A 9,343-nucleotide genomic window follows, 5' to 3' on the forward strand; every position below is an offset into this window, starting at 1 on the left:
CGGGAGGCTGAGGCAGGAGAATGGCGTGAACCCGGGAGGCGGAGCTTACAGTGAGCTGAGATCCGGCCACTGCACTCCAGCCTGGGCGACAGAGCAAGACTCCGCCTCAACAACAACAACAACAACAACAAAAAGAGTATGAACTCTGAGTTGGGCACAGTGGCTCACACCCATAATTCCGACACTTTGAGAGGCCGAAGTGGAAGAACTGCTTGAGCCCAGGAGCTTGAGACCAGTCTGGGCAACATGGTGAAACCCTGTCTCTTCAAAAAAATTACAAAAATTAGCTGGGCATGGTGGTACTTGCCTGTCATCCCAGCTACTCGGGAGGCTGAGGTTGGAGGATTACCCGAGCCTAGGAAAGTCAAGGCTGCAGTGAGCCATGATCATACCACTGCACTCCAGCCTGGATGACAGAGTGAGACTTATCTCCAAAAAAAAAAAAAAAAAACAAGCATACAGGGCAACAAATGGAAGCAGACTAGGATAAAAATAAATAAATACAGGTTAAAAGGAAGTAGGTAAGATAGATAAAGGGATGAGAGATGGACAGATTTGTGATAAAGCAAGTATAAAGTCAACAGAATCTGGGTTGTGGGTATATGAGTGTTCACTATAAAATCCTTTCAACTTTGCTTTATGTTTAAAATGTTTCATAATAAGATAGGGGAATAAAAGGAAGTAGACACAGAAGCATCTGCCCAAGTTCTGAGTCATAACCATGCTACCCTTCCCGTCCTATGAGCCCAAACTCCAGGGCAAGCTTAGAAACATCTGATTTAGGAACTCCTGCTCATCAAGACTTTCCTGAACCAGATAAGCAGGAATCAGGTGTTAACAATGACCAACTTGGCATGAGTAGACATAGTCAGAGGGCAGAAATGCAGAGGTTCCACTGACAAGTACCAAGCTCACAGCACTATGACATTGTCACCCCTGCTCAGGAAAACCTCAGGAATAAGGCTCTGGATAAAGAACAGGTGGCATAACTCACTCATGGACTCTGTTGTCGCCATAAAGATCACTCAGGCCGAAGCTGATGTAGTGCCAGTGCTCAGGGATGTTAGCAGAAGGGCTCCCCACATTCCTGTACATGCTAACATAGTCCAAGGGGTCTGGGCCACCCAACCTGCAAAAAACAAAACACAGGGGTGTCAGTGTGAGCCTGGAAATCAGACAATGTCAAGCTAAGGCGCTCTACTTTGTAAACCTAAAGGCCCCATCCTGGAGGAACCTGTGTGAAAGGTAACTAAAGAAAGGCCACATCTCTCCAGGATGAGACCAAGAGATGGACAGCTAAGGCTGCCCAACTCTGCAAGCATAAGAGGCTCCCTTCTACACCTGAAAGACTAGGCCTCTTTTAGAAATAAAACAGACTGGGTGGTTGCCCATTTTGCTTTCTCCTGTTTCAAATTACTGATCCCAAGTGAGATTGGCAGGGATTATCTCTCTTCTATGGTGCTTGTATACATGCAAGCTTCAAGGCAAGAGGTGTATCAGTCAATCAATTGGCCTCTGTTGAAAGACCATCCTGAGCATCCCCAGTGGGCATTGTTCCTGGAAGCAGAGGCTCTGCTCCACTCCAGCCTCTTAGACAGCTAATTCCTGAAAGACTATATTGTGCCCTTGTTAATTACAGTTTGTTCTAAACAAACCCGAAGCCTCTAGTCCGTGCAGACACCAGCCTGCACCACATAGACCAAAGCTGGTCTCTTATCATTGCAAGTGACAAAGGCCAAACTTAGGCTTAACTCAATTCTGCACAGAGAACTGCGGCAGGAGTCAAACTGCGCCCTGTGAGCATCTGCACCCAGAAAATGATCCCAGGAGAGACTGCCACCTCAAATGTAGAGCTGGGACGGTAAATGACTTGGGGCCTCTCAGGACCACATTAAATTTCCCCCACCATTCAACTGAGAAGGAGCTGCAGAAGAGATTCAGTTATTATCTCACTCTGAGAATTTAATACAGTAAGAGTTGCCTTTAGTAATTAGTGCTTTAAAAAAAAAAATCCTGTTTTGGCTGGGCACGGTGGCTCACGCCTGTAATCTCTGCACTTTGGGAGGCCGAAGTGGGTGGATCACTTGAGGTCAGGAGTTTGAGACCAGTTTGAGACCAGCCTGGCCAACATGGCGAAACCCCATCTCTACTAAAGATACAAAAAATTAGCCGGGCGTGGTGGCAGGTGCCTGTAATCCCAGCTATTTGGGAGGCTGAGGCAGGAGAATCGCTTGAACACCAGAGGCAGAGGTTGCAGGGAGCCAAGATCACGCCACTGCACTCCAGCCTGGGTGACAGACAGAGACTGCGTCAAAAAAAAAAAAAAAAAAAATCCTGTTATCCTTTAGAATGGGTAAGAAATTTTGGTAGCTAGAGAAATAGACCAAATCGAAACCAGTGGAAGGAAGTCTGCATTTAGCCCACAAACACGGCACTTGAGCTGCCACAAACATCTGACCACTCCATAGACTGCAAAAGCTTCACCTGCCCCTGGGACATCAATGGAGTATACTTTTCAACCAGGATAGCATGCTGGTGGAAAGCTAACAACCAAATAAAAGACATGTTACAAGTGATCCCAGTCAATGGTGCTAACATCAGGCAATTTAAACACTATTTAAAACCAGTAGGTCTTGTTTCATCCTCTTTTACCAGGATATTATTTGCCTTTGTAGAAATCCCTATTCTCTGCTAGGAAATGCTAAGTTATTTATAGAACTTGTAAGACAGTTGCTACAAATAGCTTAGCATCTCAACTGAGGAAGAGGGACAACTCTCCATGTCTGCCTTAACTCTGATTTCAACAAATCACTTGACTACTTCTACAACCGGTTGGATTTAGAAAAGTTTGTGGGGCAAAGGAAGAAAGAAAAGAGTAGAGATCCCTGGAAAGACCCCATTAGAGCTACAGAACTCCAGAGCAGAAGGGAGCCACTACAGGCCCCAAACCTGCTCCAGTTTCCTGCTGTAAATTTCCAAACCTGCCCTGCTACAGCCTAGGTCCATCCTGCACCGAGCTGCAAAACTGCATTCACCATTCTCTGCTCCATCTGCAGCATCCCTGCAGCCCTCTTTCTCACCAGGTCTCCCACAAGGTGTCACATCAAGGAGAGAAGCTTAACCTTAAAACTACAACTGCAAGGAACTACCAAGAATCAGACAAAATTAACCCTGTCCCCAAGCAGAGTATTCTGTTATACTACCCAGAGGCCAGATGAGTATGTGGGAAAAAATATTTTACACTTAGCAAATGATGTTATCCAAGGTCCCAGGGCATCCCTCAACTTAATTCCTTCAACATCCAACTTCTCTCGGCAGGTCAGTTGCAGGACTGAAGTGGGCCATGAGTACAGGTTCTGCTTTGATCCTTGCTCACCAAAGTCTCAGCTTTCAGTTAGAAAGCTTTCAGTTAGTAGTCCCCACTACTCAGGGATCACTAGCCACAGAGCCACCTTGCTATTGCAAAATGAATCCCAAGCTACCCTGGGCCAAAGACAGACCCAGACAGTCTGGGTCAGTCATCCTGCTAGAAACCTCATGGGATCCCAAATGTGAGGAATATAAATGAATTTCAGGATCTTATTTTTGCAAACCCCTCCGCATCTTATAAAGTACCAGTCACTGATGGCTGGGCACACTGGCTCACGCTTGTAATCCCAGCACTTTGGGAGGCCGAGGTGGGTGGATCACTCAAGGTCAGGAGTTCGAGACCAGCCTGGCCAATATGGTGAAACCCTGCCTGTACTAAAAATACAAAAATTAGCTGGGCATGGTGGTGTGCGCCTGTAATACCAGCTACTTGGGAGGCTGAGGTATGAGAATCTCTTGAAACCAGGAGACAGAGGTTGCAGTGAGCCAAGACCATGCTACTGCACTCCAGCCTGGGTGACAGAACAAAACTCTATCTCAAAAAAAAAAAAAAAAAAAAAGAGAAAGTACCAGTCACTGTGCTGTTTCTCTTTATATTTTTCTGCATCTAGGCAGGGCTTTCACAAAGTGCTGTACAATCCCTTTTCTTCATTATCACATGTTGGCCCATCTCTGAAGATATGGCTGTTAACAAGCTTGCAGCAGGAAGGGAAAAAAAATTGCCCTTAGTCCTTTGCAAACACTATCATACCTTTAACATGCAATTCTATCCTTTATGGCTACTTGCGTGACATAAAAATAGTTGCCTGAATCTGTGTAGGGATTTCTCCTCACACTCAAATGAGGCCTGAACAAACAGCATGGCAGAGCCAGGCCCACTTCCTTTTTTGTTTTTCAAATAACAGAGACAGGGTCTGGCTATGTTGCCTACACTGGTCTCCAACTCCTGGCCTCAAAGGATCCTCAAGGCCTCCCAAAGTGGTGGGAATATAGGCATGAGCCACCGTGCCCAGCCCAGGCCTACCTTTCTCATGACACATGACAACAAGTTCATCACAACACATAGTTAAATATAAAGGTACAATGAGAATGGGTCATTAAGCTAGCAAGAGCTGCTTTCCACTCAGAAGCCCTCTTCAACAACTCTTCACAACCAGAAAACAGTTTGCCAGCCAGAGAGGACTGTGACACCAGTTCTACCTCCTCCTGGCTACTCCAACAGAGGAGGCTGTTCCCTACAATCCTTCCTAGACAGCAGGTGGCTGGTCCCCAGGCCCTCCATGCTGTTGGCCTCTTGGCATCCTCCCGTTGACGCAGGCAGCTGGCCTCAGCCCTGCACAGCCTACTGAAATCCATGTCCAGGGGAAGTAACAGGTTTTCACCAAGAGGGAGACTCAGTCCTAAAAGGAGAGGTAACCAGCAAAGATGTCCACTTGCCCCTTCAGGTCTACCCTTTGGCTACACCCCAAGCAGCTGCCGAACATCTTTCAGGACTCACTGAAGATCATCTAACACAATGCCTGCATGAATGCGGTCCTGGACAGTTTCAACCAGTATCTGTTTTTGGTCCAGCAAGACCATGAGGACAGGTTCTTTTCCAGAGTCCCCAGAACATCTGTTTTGCCCAAATGCTGCAGGAAGAAACAGGTTGCAAACAGGAATGGGAAATTAGAAAAGACCATTCCTACCCTAAAGCTACTTGAGGGTTACTCTCAGCTCCCCGGAGAAACTGCAGGCCAAGAAACTCCTCTTAATGTCCCACTGCACAATTCCTCCCTGCTGGGGTCCCAGGGTCTCCATCATTTATTTCCAACTGGAGGTGGGAAGCTGTGGTCCCCTTCAATCCTAAACCAAACCATGGTTCTCTCTACCTAATGTCCTAAAGCAAAGCCGCTGCAGAGCTAGGAGGAAGCTCTGCACGGAGAAAGAGAACAGTGCAGAGTAAGCAAGAAGTTTATCAGGAAGAGCTGCTCCGTCAAACTTCAAAAGCAAAAGCTTTACCCTGATACGACGTCTGAGCTCATCGGGAAGGTATCAAGAGGAGACCTCCTCCTCATCTCTCCACAAGCACCAGGCCCTCATCTTTGGCCCTCCTACCTCCAACAGGAGAGCCCCGGGCCCCCCGAACCGCCCCCCGCCCGCCATCCTATGCAGTCTCTTGCCCTCTGAGCTTCTCTGGCCTCGCTCCTCCAAAACCCTCTCAAATGCTCCCCAGGCCCCGCCTCGCCTCTCCCATCCCACTTCTGCCGCCCCCGCTTGGCTTCCCCTCGCCCACTAATGACCCCCTACAGGCGCCCCCTCTTTTCACCACGTTTACAGTTCCCTCGCTCATGCCGTTCCCCCCTCTGCTCCTACACACACCCCTAGTCCTCACTCTATTCTCCTAAACCCGGTTAACCCTTCACTACCCACAGGCTCCGTTAACCCCTTTGTCCCCATTCCCAACTTGAGCCTTAACTCCTTCCCTCGCAGCAGGAAGCCCTCCTTCCAAGGGCTTTAACCGTTCTCTACCCCTCCTCCCAGCCTCCCACAAATTACTTCGCCCTCGGCGCTTTAACCCTTCCCAGCCCGCGCCTGTCCGTCTCCCCGCGGCCCAGAGCATACCAGTACTTGACGATAGCGGTAACCTGGAGTGGGTTCGGCTGGTCAGGGTAAAGGCGGCGGCACTCTCCGTAGATGGCGTGCAGTCCCGGGGGAAAGAGCGAAGCGAAGGCTGGAGGGGCAGTCGGGCCAGGGGCCGGGGGTGCGGTGGGGGCGGGGGCGCCGCTAGGCCGCAGCTCCGCCATCGGGGCGCGTAGGGCAGGCACTGGGAGAACCGGAGAGGGCAAACGAGGAGGCGAGCACTGACGGGCTAGCGGGCGGACTCGGTGGGTGAGACTCCCCGAGGCTATGGGGGCTGCAGCGAGGTCTAGCTCCGCGCCTGCGCACGGTGCACTGTCCGCCCAGGCTGTCGCCGCCGCGGAGTCTGCCAGAGGGTGCCTCGGGGCGGTGGGGCGCTCAGGGAGGCGGGGCGCCGGCGCGCCCGATCCAAGCACCCATTGGCTAGTGTCTGTGCTAGTCACAGGCAGAGACGGCGTGACTTGACAATAGGCCCCTCCTCCCCTCCCTGTATTGGGAGTGTCCCAAGGCTCTTGGTCTCCCCCTAGTGTTAGGAGGAACCCAAGTTTAGAGATGCTGAGCACCCTCTGAGGTGCTAGGGTCCCACGAAAGCACCAAGAAAAGCGCCAACAAAGGATTTGTTACTGTTTTGCTGACGCGCTGCTAACTAGGATTTAAACATAAATCTGACAATGGATTGATTCATTAATCCATGGGGCGTTAGTATTAATAGATTATAATAAATCTAATGTTTTCTAGGGCTATTGACAAAAAGGTCCCTGCAATTTGAAGGGGGCTGGGGAAGAACATAATCCAGAGAAAAAAATGCACTGGGCTCATTTGAAAGCAGTGACACATAACCTCTCTTCACCTCCATTTTCTCAACCGTCAATGCCAATTCTAGGTCCTCATGAAAATCAAAGAGATACTAGAGCAGTTCCTGAAACCCTTAGATGATGTTTTAATGACCAAAAGATTACCTATACCAGTAGTTCCAATTGCCAATCCTCGGATCAGTGTTAGCCTGTTATAAAATTTACACCTATGCAGAAAAAAAGAAAATGCAAAAAGCAACAACAATGTACAGGTTTTTTCCTTAAAGCTAATTTTATGCAATTTAAATTGTTTTCCTAAGTTGTAGGAATATGTCCTGTCGCGTACGTGTGATAACATTTCCTTTTCGTTAGAGTGTGAGGTGCTAGGAGATGTTTATTAGTCTTATAGACCCAAATAAAAGCATGAGAACCTTATATTGTCTAAGGGAACGTTGTGGGGAGTGGCAGGACTGATCTGCAAAATCCAAACATCCATGAATTACGACCAATCCAAACCGAACTACAGACAAGTACTCGAGAAGACTACATACCTCAGTATGCACTGCGAACTCCTTCAAAAGGACTACAGATCCAGGCATGCAACAAGACCATCAACCTGTGTCTCTGGCTGTTTAATCTAGGGAGACCACAAATCCCAGGGTACTGTGCATTGGAAATACGACTCCCAGTCTTAAACTAGGCGGGCAACAAAGCAACCTAGAGCGCTAACCCAGGCGCAAAGCATGCTGGGGATTGTAGTTTTTCAGAGGGGTGGTAAGGCAGCTCCCTCGCCTCCCTGAGCCGGCGGCTAGACTGCGCATGCGTGTCAGTGGCGCTAGCGGCGGACCCGGCTAGGCAGTTCCTTCCCCAGAAGGAGAGATTCCTCTGCCATGGAGTCCTACGATGTGATCGCCAACCAGCCTGTCGTGATCGACAATGTGAGTTGCGTCTTTCCCATTTGTAAGGGGACTTGGGCTCTCCTCCTAGAAAGGATCGCTTCCCGGGGTTCAGCCTGAGCCGCCGGCTCTTTGTCACTGGCCCGGCCTGTCAGGCGCGTTCAGCCACCGCCGCCTCCTTCCTCCCCTTATCACATAGTCCGAAGGCAAGGCGGCCAGCCAGCAAAAGTGGGATGGAGAACTCTGGAATGGATAAAGGAAAGAGTTATAGTCCAAGCTGGTCCTTGGGCCCTTGGCTCTAGGGGCCTTAACCGCTGTGTGAGAGCCTGTTGCCCGCCCTCTCACCCTTTTCCGATCGCCCTATTGGCTGCTCTGGCTGTCCATCTTGGCCAGTGATCCCGCCTCTGGGCCTTGCCGGATGAGGCTAGGCCTCTGCGGTGATTGGCTCGCGCCCCTGCCGTTCTTCCTGGTCGCCATATTGTTTCCCCTCTTGAAGGGGCGGGGCAGTGCTCCAGGGCTGTGGGGATTGGCTTCCGGAACTCTGGGTGGTGGGGCCTAAAGGCGAGGGCCCGCCCGCGGGTGGAGAACGGCTAAGTTTTCCTTCGGTCTCAGCCGGCGCGGAGGCTTGGTAGTGTGGCTCTGGGTGGGGCCCGAGAATTTGGTGCCAGAAACTACTGTAGGATGTCAGCTATTACTGTGATTATAAATTACAAAGTTGATAAAGGTCGAGAAGAAAGGAGAGTGACAAAGCAAGCAGAGAGGTTGTCTTCCTCTTCAGAACGCCTAGTTCTTAGGTGAAAAAAATTACCAAACTTAGTATTTGTCTGGCGCTGTAGCGCTTTCGGGGCGTTTTCACATACATTCGAGTTGGATCCTCACAAAAACTGGACGCATAGTTTAAAAGGAACTTTGATCCTCGTGTTACCGATGAGAAAACTGAAGCGCAAAGACGTAACGTGAGACCAAGGTCACATAGCAGAGGTGCCCTAAATCCAGTACTTTATCCGTCATCCCTTTTGCCAGCACCACCATGCAGAAGCATCAATAGTGACCAATAGAAGGGATCTAAATAATGCTCTTATTTTGGGGGGAAAGGAGAAAATTGTAAAACGACTGCATTTCTGCCTTCGATTCAAAGCTTTGATCCCACAGAGATTGATACCTTTCTGTGCCCCTGTAGGTCCCTCCATTGGAGCAAAACTATCAGTTCCCTCTGTCGTAAGCTGACTGTCAGATTCTCTTTGTTGATTCAGCTCTTGGGACCTTAGGCATATTACAGTGTTCTCATTTAAGCTTCAGCTCTGTTAGGTAGATAGGAATTACTATCCCCAGTGTATGCAAGGATGTTAAATAACAGATTTCGAACCATCCAGCTTAGGAATTGAGCCAGTCATCAGACAGATCCAGTTCCAAGTTGCTCGCTTTTTCCAAGATATTTTTGTTGTTTTCTTTAAATTTTCCTTCTCTTCAGGGGTATTTTGTTTTTATTATTTTGTTATTATTCCTCCTAGAAAGGGTCAGGATTGAGCTCAATGAGACACCTCTTTCTTTCTTTCTTTCTCTTTCTTTCTTTCTTTCTTTTTCTTTCTTTTTCTTTCTTTCTTTCTCTTCCTCCCTCCTTCCTTCCTTCCTTCCTTCCTTCCTTCCTTCCTTCCTTCCTTCCTT

The 9,343-nt window shown here is 49.0% G+C and overlaps 2 protein-coding genes across 3 annotated transcripts in view; one reads left to right on the forward strand and one right to left on the reverse strand.

The window, feature by feature from the left end:
- The window catches only part of SUFU (SUFU negative regulator of hedgehog signaling), a 129,257-nt gene extending 122,887 nt beyond the window's left edge, over nt 1-6,370 (reverse strand). Inside the window, exons 1-2 of one of the 2 annotated variants that reach the window (XM_023206513.3) lie at nt 5,974-6,370; nt 995-1,129 (exon numbers count right to left, since the gene is read on the reverse strand). In XM_023206513.3, the coding sequence (XP_023062281.2) occupies nt 995-1,129; nt 5,974-6,155 (317 nt within the window). In that variant the 5' untranslated portion in view covers nt 6,156-6,370. The remainder of the gene's footprint in view (nt 1-994; nt 1,130-5,973) is intronic. The other variant, XM_023206514.3, reaches the window with a different exon arrangement.
- Nucleotides 6,371-7,491: 1,121 nt separating this feature from the next.
- The window catches only part of ACTR1A (actin related protein 1A), a 22,254-nt gene continuing 20,402 nt past the window's right edge, over nt 7,492-9,343 (forward strand). The window contains exon 1 of the mRNA XM_023206512.2: nt 7,492-7,720. Within this exon, the coding sequence (XP_023062280.1) occupies nt 7,673-7,720 (48 nt within the window). The 5' untranslated portion in view covers nt 7,492-7,672. The remainder of the gene's footprint in view (nt 7,721-9,343) is intronic.

The sequence above is a fragment of the Piliocolobus tephrosceles genome, chromosome 9, assembly GCF_002776525.5.
Source record: "Piliocolobus tephrosceles isolate RC106 chromosome 9, ASM277652v3, whole genome shotgun sequence".
In the NCBI taxonomy this organism is placed as follows: Eukaryota; Metazoa; Chordata; class Mammalia; order Primates; family Cercopithecidae; genus Piliocolobus; species Piliocolobus tephrosceles.